Source organism: Myotis nattereri (genome assembly GCF_964212035.1).
Source record: "Myotis nattereri genome assembly, chromosome: 3".
Lineage (NCBI taxonomy): Eukaryota > Metazoa > Chordata > Mammalia > Chiroptera > Vespertilionidae > Myotis > Myotis nattereri.
Window position 1 is genome coordinate 214,953,951 of NC_138077.1, and position 16,328 is coordinate 214,970,278.

Below are 16,328 nucleotides of genomic sequence, written 5' to 3' on the forward strand. Positions count from 1 at the left end.
AAATCGTGTGGGCCTCCCCTCCGCCGGGCACCCCGGGTCTGCCCTCTCCTTCCGGCCCCGAGCGGCCCCGGCTTCAGTGCGGGAGGAAGTGCCGCCGGTGCCCGCGGGCTGTGCCGCCAGGCCGTTCCGTGCGCCGGGCTGTCCTGATGGTGCCCTCCAGACCGGTTCTCAGAGACGTGGGCCCGACGACCTCAGGGACTTCGGCTTCTGGGTTTCCATTGGGAAAGGCAGGTGAGACCAGGGGCAGACACCGCGGAGCCGTCGGATGCAGGGGCGAGGGTCTCCCTGGCCGTGGGCCGCGCAGGCTCCTGAGGCCTCGCTGGGATTTCTGTCGCGATGTGGGGCCCGAGGTCACCTCGCGAGCCCCAGCCCCCCGGGCCGGTCAGAGGTGGTTGATGGGGTTAAAGGCTCCAGCCTCGGGCGTGGGTCCCGTGATGCTCAGCCATGCATCCAGGGGGCTCTGGGCGGAGGCGCGGAGAGGAGCGTCCTCGGAGACGGACAGCATCATTGCGTACGCCTGGCGGGGGAAGACACGCGACGCAGGCGGCAGGTGAGCCGTGGGACCCCGGCCGGCTCCGTCCTCACCCCCTCCCGCCTCCCACTGCCTTGGCCCACTCAGACCCACACGGGAGGAGAGAGGGCCGGCGCCAGGGCCCGGCCCATGGAGGCCAGATTCCCCCAGCCAGGCCTGGATGAGGGAGACGGGAGGCCGCAGCGGGGAGCTCGGACACCATGGCCCTGGCAGAGGGGTCCCTTGGCCTCCTGGGGTGTTCCCCCTGCAGTCACCTCCTCTACCCCTTTTCTCCGCCTGGTGACCTGCAAACCCGTGGGCAAGTGGGCACTGTGGGGACCCTGGAGGTGCCAGGGGTCATTGCTAAGACCCCGTCTGCAGTCAGGCCCTGCCCAGGGGACGCCCGTGGGGACAGGCGGTGCATGAGGACACGAGCGTGCTCAGTCCCAGGGCACCTTCTGCTGTGAGCCACGGGGTGCAAGCTGGTGGGGAGTCAACACTGGACAGAATTAGTAAAAAGACACAGACAGACACACAGACGGTTTTGCTGAGACTCGGGAGCTGCAGAGCTGACTGAGACCCTGTGGCCTCCAGACGGGAGGCGGGTTCTGTTCTGCGGCCGCTACACTCGGGAACGGGCCCCAGCCAAGCCTGGGTCCTCCCTGACCCGGTCAGGGCTCCAGCGCGGACCTGTGCCCCCACAGGCAGCTGGCTACGAGGGAACCTGGCTCTGTCACTCTGGCAGGTCACAGAGGGCGGGAGGCAGGGCAGCCTCACCTGGGAACCTGCTTGCGGTACTGCCTTCTGGGGATAAGAGGACAGTGACCTCCATGTCCCTGAGTGTCCTGCCCAGGTCCTTCTGCTCTCAACCCTCCCTCCCCACTGCTGCTGCAGGGACGTGCCGGTTGCTGGGGCGTCTCTTTAGCCAATGCCATGGGCACGGGCGGGCCAGGGGGTCCTGGGCCCCTAGGCAGGCCCGGGGTGGCCATGCGAGAGGTAAGGTTGGCCCTGCCTCGCCTGGGGAGGTGGGAGGGCTCTGCGGGTACCTACCTGGTTCTTAGCCTGCCTGTACAGGGTCTGTTTTAAAGCCTCAGAGTCTAGGGTGGAATTAAGCACATCTTTAACTTCAAACGCTTCCTCGGCTGCTCTGCGCAGGTCCAGCCCCTTCCCAAAAGTCGGCATCGGCTCCAAAGCTAAGAGACCGCCCGCCGGCGGCCCAGCGCACCTGCACCAACCGGAGAGCCTGTGAGCCGCGGCCTCGGCCCTGACGCCCGCATGCACATGACGGACACGTGACGCCACGGGTCTCCACGAGCCACATGCACAAGACAGACACGCGGACACACGGACACCAGGACGGAAGCCACACGGACGCAGGAAAGCACGGACAGAGGACCACGGAGCGGGTAGTACACGCACACGTGTTGCAAGCAGCAGGCGGGGCATCCAGGCTTCCAGGGACAAGGACAGACGGGAGGCCTTGGTTCCCGAGTCTGGGCAGCTGAGGGGGCTCAGGACTCCAGTCCCAGGACCCGGGGGGGGGGGGGTGGCTGTCTGTGGAGGGACTCCTCAGCTCTCAGGGGCTCCTGGAAGCTGGCACTGCCCGTTGCCAGGGGCGTGGCCAGCACTCGGGATGCAGGGGAAGGGGCTCTGGTTGGCACAACTTCCAAAACTACGGGGTTCAGCCTCGGCACCACAGCACCCGCGGGACGCTGGACGGCACCCCCAGGCGACAGATACCATGTGGCTCTGCGGCTGGACCAGCTCGCTCCGTGCCTTCCCCTGCACTCTTCTCCCAGGCCTCTCGATGTGCATGCACACACATAGTGTACGTACATGCACGCATATGTCCACACACGTGTTTGCACACATGCACACATATGCACCTTGTGTGTGCACACGTGCGTGTTTGCGGGTACGCACATGTGCTAGTGCATGCACACGTGCACAGGTCTATGCATGTGTCTGCATGTGCACGTCTGCATATGTTTGCATGTGTGCATGTGTGTGCGCGCATGTTTGCATGCGGTGTGTGAGTGGCTGGGCCTGGCTCCCCCCAGGCCGGGGCTCTCCCTGGCCTACGTGCAGAAGCCCCCGCGGTAGAGACCCTCAGGGAGGAGGGGCCCGCAGGGAGGGGGAGGCTCGCTGCAGGTTTGGGCGTGAGTCCTCCCTGGCTGGGCCCGGCTCTCTCAGCTGCCAGGCCGTGGCCCGGAGGCTGGCACCCACCTGCGGGTGTGGTCGAAGCCCACGGCCAGGGAGGCGGGGGGCTCCTCGTCCTCCTCGTCCTCGTAGGCGCCCTGGGGCTCGGGCGCGGGGGACACGTTGTCGTCCTGGGACTTCCCCGCAAGGCTGTCATCGTCCTCCTCCTCCAGCTCCTCCTCCTCCTCCTCCTCACCGTCCTCCGGCTTCCCGCTGGCCAGGCCTGGGCACGGCGCGGTGCCGTCCAGCTCCTGGACCTCTGGCCTGAAACGGCACGGGAGGGAGTTGGCCACCGACTCCCAAAGGCCGGTGACTCAGCTCCGGTCAGCTCTCCCCCGCTGCACCCCAACCCGCCCAGCCCCCCTGGAGAGCGCGCCTCTGTGGCCCCAGATCCCTGAGCTGTGGGCCTGGGCTGTCCCTGCCTGGTCCCAGTCCGTCCCTGTGAGGTGAGCGACTCAAGAAGAGGAGGATGCTGCTAAGCGAGTGGCCGGGGACGGGCAGGGCCCCGCCCTGGCAGGGCTCCCGGCAGAGCGGACACTGTGTGTCGGGCGCCGTGGCCGGCCTGGCGCTGGGCCAGGGTCCGGCGGGCACAGGAGACGTCGAGGAGGGTTGCGGCCCAGCCCGAAGGTGCTGCGCCTCCAGCCTCGGGGACTCAGGACGTGGGACGGCCCATGGCCAGGGGCCCCTCAGTGGACCGTGTTGGGTCCCGGGGTTCTGCGGATGGCGTTGGGTCCCGGGATTCTGCAGGGGTGTTGGGTCCCGGGGTTCTGCGGATGGTGTTGGGTCCTGGGGTTCTGCAGGGGTGTTGGGTCCCGGGGTTCTGCGGACGGTGTTGGATTCCGGGGTTCTGCAGGGGTGTTGGATCCTGGGGTTCTGTGGACAGAATCTCAGTCCCAAGGTTCACTGGACAGTGCCTGGGTCCTGGGGTTCAGTGGACGGAGTCTGGGTTCATTCTGAGGTTCAGTGGACAGAGTCTGTGTTCTGGGGTTCAGTGGACGGTGCCTGTGTTCTGAGGTTTAGTGGACGGAGTTGTGTTCTGGGGTTCAGTGGACGGAGTCTGTGTTCTGGGGTTCAGTGGACGGAGTCTGTGTTCTGGGGTTCAGTGGACGGAGTCTGCGTTCTGGGGTTCAGTGGACGGAGTCTTTGTTCTGGGGTTCAGTGGACAGAGTCTTTGTTCTGGGGTTCAGTGGATGGAGTCTGTGTTCTGGGGTTCAGTGGACGGAGTCTGTGTTCTGGGGTTCAGTGGATGGTGCCTGGGTTCTGGGGTTCAGTGGACCGTGTCTGGGTCCCGGGGTTCAGTAGACGGAGTCTGCGTTCTGGGGTTCAGTCAGCGGCAGACCCGCCGGGACAGGTTTGCCTGAGACAAGTCCCCTGACGTGCAGGCCCTGGGCCCCTCCAGCCCGGGTGGGGCTTCACTGTGGGCCCACGCGGGGCGGGCGTGAGTCCTCGCTTCCCTCAGGCCTGGGTTCCGCTCGTCAGGAAGCCCGTGACGGGGTGCGGGGGCAGGAGGCCCCAGGTGTCCAGCACGCGTGCAGGGGGGCGGCGGGCAAGGCGCTCGCTGGCTGAGCCCACACCTGACCTGAGCTCCGGGCTCCCAGACCCTGCACCTCCTGGACCCTCAGGGCCGACGGGAATCCGTCCACTGGGCCAGGGACACGGATCCGGCAGGCGGGCCTCCTCCCCAGTGACCTCTGACCTCCAACAGGGCAGTTCTGGGGCCACCCTTGTGCCGGGGACCGACCGTGCGCCCTGGCCGTGTGTCTTCATTCCTCATTGTCCCGTGAGGAGAGGGGTTCTGACAGCTGACCCGCCTGGGGGAGGGGGGTGGGCCCAGCGTGTTTCCTTGTCACTGGGCACCCGTGTGGGCACCGGGGGCGCGCCCATCCCACCGTGATGGGGGTGGGGGGTGGCGGCCCTCGGACCAGGTGTTGTGGCCAACAGCGTCCTGTCTCCTTGTGGGCTCTCTGCGGGGCCCTTGAGGGGTCCTGGCCCCTCGAGCCCTGTGCCCTCTCAGGGACGTGAGACCCCCGCCCCCCACCCCCACGCTGAGGACGTGGTGAGCAGGCGGGCAGCTGCGGGCACCGGGACGCGGAGCATGTGCAGCCCGCAGCCTTGTGTGTCCTCCCGTGGAACCCGCCCGCACCGGGCACGTTTCCGTGTGGCGTCTCTGCCCGGGGCCGGGGACCACCTCTTCACCTGTGTGCCCTCCCCCCGAGGATCTGCTCGTTGGCAGGCGGCCCGCACCGGGTGGGGTGTTCCTGAGGGCCCAGCGGGCACTGTGGGGGGCCCTGGTGCCCGCTTCAGGCAGAGAGGACACAGGACACGCGTGCAGGCCTCCAAACAGCTGCCCGGGGCGCGTGCCTGTCCCTGGGGCGGCCGGGACACAGCCCACGGCCGGACATCAACAATGGGACCTTCTCTCCTGGCTCTGGAGCCGGCGCCCAAGGTCCAGGTGTCACGGGCTGGTCCCTCAGGCCGTGAGGGGGACCCGGCCCAGGCCCCCGCTCCGGGTGGCTGCCCGCATCCTCGGCCTGTAGACCCGCCCCCTCTCTCTGCTCCGTCTTCGCGTGACATCCATCCTATGTGCACGTCTGTGTCCAAATCTCCCCCTTTACAAGGTCCCCAGTCACATGGGATGAGGGTCACCCAACCCCAGTGCGACCGCATCTTCCCCATCAGGTCACGTTCCGAGGCTCCTGCGGGCCAGGCCTCCAACAGAGGGACGTGCAGGGGCACCGTTAGCCGTGAGGCCGGGACCCCCGGTGGGGCCTGAACCCCCCGACGCCCAAGGGCAGTGGTGCCGAGGGAGGCCCACCCGTTCACACCGGCCCCACGGATCTGCCAGGGGCCCCGCACTTGAGGGATGTACGTTGACCGAGACCCTCGTTCCCACTTTCAACAGTGACGTGGGGCACCTCCAGCCAGGGCTCGGGCTCCCTGGGCGGGGCGGTCCGAGAGCCTGGTGTGTGGCTGGCTCTGCCCGGCTCTCTGGGGACTCGGGCAGCCTCCTCCGTCTGAGCCTCCCTCACTCCCCTGCCCTGAGCAGCAGGAAAGCCCTGGGGGACGCGCATGCCAAGGTCAGGGGGTAGGATGGCGCCCTGGGAATCCCGAGGGCAGGAATCCTCTCCTGGGCACTGCCCTCACCCGCTGGGGGTGGACGGGGGCCCTGGGCCCAGGGACGGTACAACTGCAGCCCACCCGTGGCCACCATGGCGGCCAGTGCCCTGGGCCTGGCTGTGTGGTGGGAGCCAGGCGCCCCACTCCTCTGGGCCTCAGCTTCCCCTCTGAGGAACCAGGGGATCGCACCCCGAGGCCTCTGGGAGTTGGCCGTGCCTCTGGTTCTCGGACGCCCGGTCTGGCACCAGCCGTCTCCCAAGGAGCAGCTCTTCCTGGGGTCGGAGGTCCTTGTGGGGGCTGGGGGGAGGAGGGCAGTGCCACGAGCTGAGCCCCGTGAACGGGGTTGTGCAGACGCCCTCCTCCTTCTTGAACCCGAATCCTCCATTTTTCTGCCGCTGCTGGTGTGTGTCTCTGTGTGTGCGTGCTCACGTGTGTGTGTGTGCATGTGTCTGTGATTAAGGGGCAGCACCATTGTTCGGAAACCTTCAGTGCCTGGGGCTAAACAAGCGTCCCCGAGGCTCAGGCGGCGAGGGCCGTGGCGGTCTCCCCCACTGCTGACACTTGGTCGCACACGTGTGAGCGCCAAGGCCATGCCTCGTCCGGGGGAGAAACTGAGGCGGGGGGAGCCCTTGCTGACACTCCCCAGCTTCCTGGCGGCAGAGCTGGGACGGAATGGGATCCGCTGCAGAGCCCTGGGTCCGGCCCGGGGACAGGAGCGGGGGGTGGGGGGCTGCTCTGGGCTCAGCCGCACGGGGGGCCGGGCGCCCACACAGCCCCGGGGCCCGGCAGGGGCTTCTTACCGTGTGTCTGTTCGCGCCGACACCTGGCTCATCTCGCTGTTGGCGATGAAGTTTCTGATTTCAGAGAAATAGGAGTCTTCCTTCTCGTCTAAAAGTGCGTGGGTGTCCGACTCAGAGGTGGGGGAGGAGGCGCTGGTCCCCAGGTGGTTCGTGAGGACCCCGGAGTGCTGGCTCACTGCGTGGAGGGGGATGGGGGACCCTCAGCTGTACTGCTCTGCTCCCCACTGCTCCTCTCCCACCTCATCGCCCCATCATTCAAGTTCTACCCACCCCCCACCCTCGTTCCAGAACCACCTCCCGGGCTGCCTGCAGGCGCGCACGTGGGGTCTCCTCGCCTCGGCCTGCTCCCCTGGGGCGTGTTCATCTGGGAGTGCTCCCCTGGGGTGTGCTTCCCTGGGCTGTGCTCCCCTGGGGTGTGCTCCCCTGGGCTGTGCTCCTCTGGGCTGTGCTCACCTGGGGAGTGCTCACCCTGGGCATGTTCACCTGGGGCGTGCTCACCTGGGGGGTGCTCCCCTGCGCTGTGCTCCCCTGGGGGTGCTCCCCTGGGCTGTACTCCCCTGGGGTGTGCTCCCCTGGGGGGTGCTCCCCGGGCTGTGCTCCCCTGGGGGTGCTCCCCTGGGCTGTGCTCCCCTGGGGGGTGCTCTCCGGGCTGTGCTCCCTGGGAGTGCTCCCCTGGGCTGTGCTCCCCTGCGGTGCTCCCCTGGGGTGCTCACCTGGCGCGTGCTCGTGCTCGTGTTTCTTCAGGTGCCGGTCCAGGTTGGTTTGCTGCCCGAAGCAGCGGCTGCACAGGTGGCACTTGAAGGGCTTCTCCTTGTTGTGGATGTTGCGGACGTGCCGCTGCAGGTTGGAGGAGATGCTGAAGGACCGGTCGCAGTACTTGCACCTGCAGGACACACACCCTCAGAGGCGGCCCCGCAGCCGGCGGCCCCGCCCCGTGGTCCTGAAGGTGGGCACGGCAAGGCTGTGCCAGGAGCAGGTATTCGACCTTGACCTGCGGGCAGCGAACCATGTTGGGGTGTGCCCTAGCTGGAGGAGGGGGACCCGGTGGGGCTGTGCCCCTGGGTGTGCGGTGCCCAGACTCCCCAGCGTCTGCGTCCTCCCAGTGCTGGGTCACCCAGCTCCGTGGCCTCCCGCCTGGCAGGTCCACCCACAGGGCGACGTGCTCCCAGCCGCCTCATGGGGGCAGCATCTCACCATGGAAAGACGCTCAGCTGGTCCAGGGAAGGGGGGCCAGTAGACAGCCCCCCGCACACCCCCACCTGGTGCGGGGCGAGGAGAGTGGGGTCCTCGGGCTAGTCCCCCCACCCCCCGGGCCCTGAGCTCGCTGCTCCATCGGTTGGGGGTGGGGGCTCCCAGCCTTGTGGCGTCAGGCTGCTTCCTCTGCAGGGACCTCGATGACCACACGGTCCCCTTTGACTGGGGGGCAGCCCAACGGTCAGCTCATCCGTGTGCCCCGTGGGCCCCACCTGCAGCCCGCGCGGTGCAGGGGCTTCCGCCGCGCCCACCAGAACATTCCGCTGACGCCCCTTCTCCGAACCCCGCGCTCACTGAGGGGGAACAGCCGTTTTGCACCAGCGGAGGCACCTGCGAGTGACGCCCCGTGGGTGTGGGGCCCTCGGGCGGGGCCTGGCCTTCACGCCCACTCTCACGACCCCCATACAGAGGGCGAAACAAGAGCTAGCGATGTGAGCGTGGAGAAGCAAGACACCCCGCCAGACACAGGGAGAGAGCCAGGGCCCCAGAGGGTGACCGAGAAGTCACCATGCTGCCCCCTCCTGGTGGTGGAAGACCAAGCAAGGCCGGTGACGGACAGGTGCTCCCACCTGCACTGTGTCCAGCTAGAGCTGCACACCGTGTGCATGTGCATGTGTGTGTGCACACGGTGCATGTGTATTATTGTGTACACACATGCCCATGCACACGTGGGTGCACACGGTGCACGTGTCAGCGTGTACCTGCGTGCCCACGCACATTCTGGTATGTGTGGGTGTGCAGACATGCGTGCACACAGTCCATGTGTGTTAGTGTGCACACGTGCATGCACATGTGGGCACGTGTGTGTGTGTGTGTGTGTGTGTAGTGTGGGTGCATGCACACATGTGGTGCATGTGCACACGGGCACAAACAAGTGCCCGGTCTTTGGAACTCGGCCAGGGACCCTGTCAGTCTCTCTCTGTCCGACGGTGTCAGGCTCCCACGCAGCCCTGTTCCTTAGGCGGCTGCTCAGGAAGGACAAGTGCAAGGCCAAGCTGGCCCAGCCCGGGTCTGGGCACTCACCCCCTGCCCACCCAGCAGGCGTGCGGGCTGAGCTGTGCCCGCCCCGGTCTGTGCTCGCTCACACGGCGCCCCTTCCTGTCTCTGTCAACAAGTCCCTGGAGGGCAGCGTGGGACCTGGAGAAGCGGGGTCCCGAGTGAGAACGAGGCTGCAGGGCGCGGGTTCCCAGGCAGGAGGTCAGGACCTCGTGGGATCCTCCCTCCGGCCTCTGGGGAGCCGGGAGGGTGGGTGGCCAGGCCCTCCGTGGGCACAGAGTCCCGAGTGGCCTCCCGAGTTCTAATCTCAGTAAATGGCCCAGACAAACAAGCCTGTTTGAGACTTAGGGGAGCGCCAGCCCAGGGCTCTGGGGAGCAGGGCTTGCGAGCAGCTGGGATTTGCCTTGTAAATAAACTGACAAGTGGCAACTGAAATTTATGGCCGCGCCGCATAGAATAACAACACCACTGCGCCCGCCAGGAACGAGCAGATGGTGGCCACAGTGGCGGGCGGGGAGGGCCTGCAGGGGACTTTGCCATGACTGTGCCCGCACCACTGCAGGGAATGCGGAGAAGCCAGCCCGGGGACACAGCGAGGGACCGGGGGTGGGGGGGGGTGGGGAGGAGGGGGTGGAATGGCCCTGGGCAGCGTCCCACCCCACACAGGGCCACACCCCAGGGAGAAATGCTGTCGGTAACTGTTAAGAAAGGGACAGAGATTCTGAAACCCAGCCCTAGTACTTAGCTAAGGGAGAAAGGAGAGACCCAGCCCTAGTACTCAGCTAAGGGAGAAGGAGAGACCCAGCCCTAGTACTCAGCTAAGGGAGAAGGAGAGACCCAGCCCTAGTACTCAGATAAGGGAGGAAGGAGAGACCCAGCCCTAGTACTCAGCTAAGGGAGAAGGAGAGACCCAGCCCTAGTACTCAGCTAAGGGAGAAGGAGAGACCCAGCCCTAGTACTCAGATAAGGGAGGAAGGAGAGACCCAGCCCTAGTACTCAGCCAAGGTAGGAAGGAGAGACCCAGCCCTAGTACTCAGCTAAGGGAGGAGAGACCCAGCCCTAGTACTCAGCTAAGGGAGAAGGAGAGACCCAGCCCTAGTACTCAGCTAAGGGAGAAGGAGAGACCCAGCCCTAGTACTCAGCTAAGGGAGAAGGAGAGACCCAGCCCTAGTACTCAGATAAGGGAGGAAGGAGAGACCCAGCCCTAGTACTCAGCTAAGGGAGACGGAGAGACCCAGCCCTAGTACTCAGCTAAGGGAGAAGGAGAGACCCAGTCCTAGTACTCAGCTAAGGAGGAAGGAGGGACCCAGCCCTAGTACTCAGCTAAGGGAGGAGAGACCCAGCCCTAGTACTCAGCTAAGGGAGAAGGAGGGACCCAGCCCTAGTACTCAGCTAAGGGAGGAAGGAGAGACCCAGCCCTAGTACTCAGCTAAGGGAGAAGGAGAGGCCCAGCCCTAGTACTCAGATAAGGAGGAATGAGGGACCCAGCCCTAGTACTCAGCTAAGGGAGGTGAGGCCCAGCCCTAGTACTCAGCTAAGGAGGAATGATGGACCCAGCCCTGGTACTCAGCTAAGGAGGAAGGAGGGACCCAGCCCTAGTACTCAGCTAAGGGAGAAGGAGAGACCCAGCCCTAGTGCTCAGATAAGGAGGAATGAGGGACCCAGCCCTCGTACTCAGCTAAGGAGGAATGAGGGACCCAGCCCTAGTACTCAGCTAAGGGAGAAGGAGAGACCCAGCCCTAGTACTCAGCTAAGGGAGAAGGAGAGACCCAGCCCTAGTGCTCAGCTAAGGGGGGAAGGAGAGATGCCTGGCCCAGCACGGGCGTGGGGCTTCCCGCAGATGCAGGACGGGAGCCCGGGAGGAGCCGGACTAAAGGTGGTAGGCGTGTTTCCTGGGGCGGGAATCCCAGGTCCCCCCAGGCCAGGGCAGCCTCGGAAGCTCGCCTCCACCGTGTGACTGAAGGTCCCACCGGCACCAGGACGGGAAGAAGGCAGCCCTCAGCTCTAATTCAGTCTTTTTGTTGTGTTAATCCTCACCGGGTCATTTTCCCACTGATTTTTAGAGAGAGTAGGAGAGAGGGGGAGAGACCAGATGTGAGAGAGACACATCGGTGGGTTGCCTCCTGCACGCCACCTGACCAGGGCCGGGCCGGGGAGGAGCCTGCAACCAAGGTACGTGCCCTTGGCCAGAATCGAACCCGGGACCCTTTGGGCTGCAGGCCGACGCTCTACCCACTGAGCCACACGGGCCAGGGCTCTAATTCAGTCTTCATGTCCCTCCATCCTCATCTCAACAAGGCCTGCGCACGGAGCTGCAAGGACGGGGTCTCAGGCTCCTTCCTTCCCACCGCGCTCTGACCAGGAGACCCGCCAGCCGAGGGGCCGGCTTGGCCTGGACCAAGTCTCCCCTCCCCTCCAGGCAGCGTGTCAGTCACAGGAGAACGTGCCTGTCCTCCCCGCGCGCAGGCTTTGGCCGCGGCCGGAGTCACTTTGGATGGCCGGGGCGCGGACTTTAAAGGCAGCGGTCAGCGCTGTGTAGCGGGGTCATCGGGTCATGCGCAGCCACGAGAAGCCGGTGGCGAGGGGCCGTCCGCTGGCCTCCCTGGCGCGCACACCATGGGGTGGGGTGCTCATGTAGGCGGGGGGCGGGTGGAGGTTTACTCAGCCTCCCCGGGCGGGGGGGGGGTCCCCTTCTTTGGCAGGTTGCTGAGGCCGAATGTGCGCATTTCCCTTTTCCCACTTAAAGCCTCCCAGTGATCAAAGGGGGCCCGGAACCCCGCGATGTGGCAGGAAGTCACCCCCGGGCCCCTCATCACAGGGCCGCCTTGCGCCCGAGAAAGTCAAGATCCGCAACGCGAACTTTCCAAGCAATCATTGCTCCGTAAGTTGAACCTCACAGATTGGAGAGAACAAAAGAAATCAATGATCATCAAATGTTTCTATAAACACGGCCCGGCCCCCGGGGGCTTTTACACGGAACACGGTCCGGAAACCGGCTCGCGTTACACAAAGACCCGGGTGGCGGGCATCGGTCCAGCCCTCCCGCTGCTCTGGCCTTCGCCAGGCGGCACCCGCTTCTGGGCGGCAGGGCCTGTGCTGGGCGCTGGGTGCTGCCACACAGGCGGTGAGCAGGGCGAGCTGGCCTTTCTCCCGCCAGGACGCGACCTGGCCCTGTGGTGGCTGGGGATGCGCATTACGTCTCAGGGTGGGCGTAGGGACTATGATACCTGCAGGGCCCCATGTGGCCACCTCCCCAGGGATAGGGACACCCACACACACAGCTCAGTCTCCAGGGCCAGGGGTGACGCGGCTCAGAGTAGCCAGATGTGGGAACCTTCTGTCACCAACTTCCAGCTGTGCCAGCTCCCTACTCCCAACCGCTGCCTCTCAGGCCCCCAGCACGAGGCCGGGCAGTGAAACCAGCGGCTCCCAGTGCGCTCCAGGCCGCCAGTACCGCGGCTCTCGTCTGAAATGCCGGCCCCGGGCCCCTTCCCGGCTGGGTTCCTAAAAGCCAGGGTCCCCTGCAGCCCGCTCGTGACCCAGGAAGGCCCAGGGCCCAGGGCCAGGTTGGTGAGCTAGCGAGGCACTCGGTTCAGATGTGGCCTCGGACCCCCGGCAAGTCACGGGGTGTCCCTGAGCGCCGGGCTCCAAGCCTTTGAGAGGAAGGTGGTGCCCCACTTGTTGCAGACACCCCCGCTGTGCTGTGTGGCCGCGTTGCTGCCCAAGAACTGGGGGGAGGTGGGGACTGGACGCACAGGTCTGTCCAGGGCCCTAAGGGAACCCGCGCAAGTCCCTGGGGTGCCCCGGCCTGACTGGGACCTGCATTTGCTCGGAGCTCTGGTCCACGGTCCGCTGCCAGGGCACCACCCTGGACCAGGGTCAGGTCAGCCACGGCCATTGGCCATTGGTCATCGGGAGTGAACAAGGCTGGGTTCGGGCGGGGGGGGTTCGGCTGAGGCTTCGCGGACAGACTGCCCTGGGGCCCTGGATCCTGGCAGGCCCTGCTCTGAGCCCCTGCCCAGCGGACACACCAGAGGATGGAGGGCTGCCCCTGGCATCGTCCTCCGGGGGCAGGTGGGAGCCTCCAGAACCTGCTGGGCAGGGGCGCCTCCTGCCTGATCTGTACAACGTCCCAGGGCAGGACGGCGGGGGGTCAGGAGGGGGCCCGGGAGTGACCGGGAGCACACGCTGGTCCCACCCACCCCACGCGGCTCTCACCTGTACGGCTGCTCCCCGGTGTGCGTCCTCAGGTGTCGCGTGAGGTTCGCAGATCGGGGGAAGATCTTCCCGCAGTACCTGGGGGTGGGAGGCCGTCAGGAGACCCAGGGGCCAGGTGCTTCCTGGCACAGCCCCCCTCAAATTGGGCACCTAGTCGCACCCAGCTCCTCCCCCGGGGCAGGTGGCCAGCTGCACAGCCTGCACTTCAATGTCTCCTGCAGCCCATTGCCCAGCTGAGCTTTACAGAGAAGCCACTAGCGGATGGACTGTCCTGCTGGGGCCTCCGGGCCGGCTCCCTCCTCAAACATCATCTCAGCCCGGAGCCCAGGGTGCTGCGCTGGCTGGGACCGGCTGGGACCGGCTGGGAAAGGCAGGTGCCACAGGGGACAGACATAGTGGCCTCTTCCCCAGGCTGGGGTGGGAGTCCCCACCCAGAGCCGCAGTTCAACCTTGCGCAGCCCTGGCCTCTGCCTCTGGGATTCCCGCTGCCCGCCCGCCCGGCAGCCACTTTCTGAGCTCGTACAGCTTGTGGGGAGGCAGCGGGGAGGGGTGGGGTCCACCCCAAACAAGAACATGAGGATCACGGACCATTTATTGCTGCACTGCTGCCGGTTGTGACGGGGGTTTCCCTGGAAAAGCAGGGCCACGGGCTGGGCCGTGTCACCTGTGGCCACCCCCCCCCCAGGGCGCCCACCAGCCCAGGGCCCCTGGGAGGCTCACCTGCAGGTGTAGCGCTCCTTGCCCTTCCTGAGGATGGGGTCGGAGAGCGTGGGGGGCGGGGAGCGGAAGTTGAAGGGGTGGTGGGGCAGGGGCTGCAGGGCGCTGGAGTCCGCCTTCATGGCCGCGAAGCTCTCCAGCTTCTCTGTCATGGTCTCAATGGCCGACATCTGTTGGCGTGAGAACGGGAGAGGCTGGGGGACTCCCTGGAGCCACCCCCTCTCTTTGACTTTTTTTTTTTGGTGAATCCTCACCCGGGGATATTTTTCCATTGTTTTTTAGGGAGAGAGGGAGAGAGAGCAGAAGACAGAGAGAAGCATTGATGTGAGAGAGACACAGCGATTGGTTGCCCCCTGCCTGCACCCCAACCAGGGCCCGAGTGGGGAGGAGCCTGCAGCCAAGGTACATGCCCTTGACTGGAATCGAACCCGGGACCCTTTGGTCCTCAGCCCGATGCTCTATCCACTGAGCATACCGGCCAGGGTCCACCCCTCTCTTGAAGCGTGGGGACCCACCCATGGGTGTCGGGTCCTCAGGCCGGGACGAGAGGCCACGCGGGCCTCAGGCCGTCACTGGAACCAGATATCCCGGCGTCTCCTCGGCCCTGGGCTGGATTCGTCCACCGACCGTGGCCCCAGCCCTGCCCTGGTCCTTCCCCAGAGCCCCCATCACTGTCCGGGGTCCCGGCTGCGGGAGCTGGAGCTGACCCGCCCCCGCCCTGCCTGGCGTGGGGACCCAGTGAGGCGGACTGTGGACACGGGCCATCACCCCCCCTCCCCGCCCCCCTGATGCTGACACCTGCTGGCCTGACCCCTGGCCATCACTCCTGACTGTCCAGTTTGGGTTAAAGACAAAATTATATCTTTTATTTATTTATTTTTTTGAGTCTTGAAAAATTAAGACAGTTACTTGAGTCTCTAGGGACCACAGGGATCAGGACCTCAGGCGCCACCACCCCTAGTGGCGGGAGGCCATCATTGCAGGCGACGTACTAGAAAGAACCCACAGCTGAGAGTGGACCTCACTAACCCAGTGGCCAGGATGAGTGCCGGTGCCACACGGCCCAGGACACGGGGACACGGGCCGAGGAGCTGCCTCTGCTCCTTGGAGATGCCAAGGGGGTGGCAGGAGGAGGAGGTGCGTGGCACTGGTTGTTTCCACGTGGTGGGCACTGTGCCTGCCCCCCGAGTGCTGGGGGCTCGGGGACAGGAGAGTGGGGGGCTAAGGCAGCTGCACAGGCTTGGCAGCACCGTCCCCGATGGAGGGGGCGTCCCGGAGGCCTGCCGGTGCCTGGACCTGTGGGGCGTGGGCGAGGCCTGGACAGGAAGGGCCTTTGTCATGGCCAGAGCCCCTCGGGGTACAAGTTGGGGACCGACTGACTAATGGGCTAATGAACAGAAAATGATGGCTGCCCATAACGGCCCAGGTCTCTGTGGCCCTGGGCTGCCGCCTTGTCCCACGCCAGCCCCGTCCAGGTGGCAGGACCCTGTGGGGGAGGCACTGCTGTGGGCGCCCTCCCCGGCCCCTCCGTGGACAGTGGGACCCCAGAAACACACACCGCTGCCCCCTGCCCGCCGGTCTGTTTTCACCAGTCTTGAAAGGTCCTGGAACCCTCCACCACTCCGACTCCCCAGGACCCCCAGAGGTGGTGGGGGCCATGGCCAGCAGGACCTCCTTGCCCTGCACCCTGGGGCTGCCCACGGTACGCCAGCCTCAGGAGGGACGCCCTGGCCTGCCTGATGTGACCGCAGCAGCGCCCGCGCCGAGCACAGGCTCAGGCCATGTCATTAGGTCACTTACTGGTCACCTCCCATCTGTCCTCCCCCAGCTCTGGGCCCACAGGCGGGGGCGGGGGACAGGGCCCAGCTGACAGGGGGTCAGTGCGCCCCGCCAGCCCCTGGTTGTCAGGCCCGGGTGGGTCTCAGAGGCCGCAGTCCGGCCGGCCCTGCCCGCTCTGCCCCGTCAGATATTCCGGGCCCAGCTCCCCGCAAACACAAACACAGGATGCGCCTGGCCGGCCAGCGGTTCCCAGCCCGGCAGCTCCCAACCGGGCCGAGGAAAATCGGGGGAAGTTGTTAACCGGCCCTGGCCCGGCGAGACAATGGGCTCTAAGATTAGCTGTGAGCCCCGGCGCAGGTTTAACTGGGGGCTTGTCCACGGCGGGGCTCCGACAGAACAATGCCCGTCTGGAGTCTGGGCGTGCCCGGGACCCCCTGGGCCGAGGAGTGGGGGTGGCTTTGGGGGGCTGGGCCCCACGCAGGGAGGACAGGTGGGCACAGGGTGGGAACCGGGGACTCCGCCCGGCCCTGCTGGTCCTCTCGGCTCTGGCCCCTCTGTGCCCACCCCCGGGAGGCGAGGGCCTGAGGGGCAGACGGAGTGGCCGCAGGCCTGGGGTCTGAGGTCTCCTTCCCAGACCCAAACCCCAGTCTCGGGGGGAGGGGGCTCCCACCCTCTCCAGCCCCCGGGGACCCGCTGCTTGTCTCCTGCTCCTGCCTCCTCACCCCGCTCTGGCCCCT

General features: G+C 66.1%; 1 protein-coding gene across 3 annotated transcripts in view; it reads right to left on the bottom strand.

The window, feature by feature from the left end:
• Window positions 1-382: 382 nt before the first annotated feature.
• Window positions 383-16,328, bottom strand: part of PRDM16 (PR/SET domain 16) — a gene marked incomplete at both ends in the record, with an annotated part of 284,479 nt that continues 268,533 nt past the window's right edge. For 2 of the 3 annotated variants that reach the window (XM_081087367.1, XM_081087366.1), the window contains 7 exons: window positions 383-517; window positions 1,562-1,736; window positions 2,738-2,974; window positions 6,628-6,802; window positions 7,341-7,510; window positions 13,096-13,173; window positions 13,816-13,982. In XM_081087367.1, the coding sequence (XP_080943493.1) occupies window positions 383-517; window positions 1,562-1,736; window positions 2,738-2,974; window positions 6,628-6,802; window positions 7,341-7,510; window positions 13,096-13,173; window positions 13,816-13,982 (1,137 nt within the window). The remainder of the gene's footprint in view (window positions 518-1,561; window positions 1,737-2,737; window positions 2,975-6,627; window positions 6,803-7,340; window positions 7,511-13,095; window positions 13,174-13,815; window positions 13,983-16,328) is intronic. The other variant, XM_081087368.1, reaches the window with a different exon arrangement.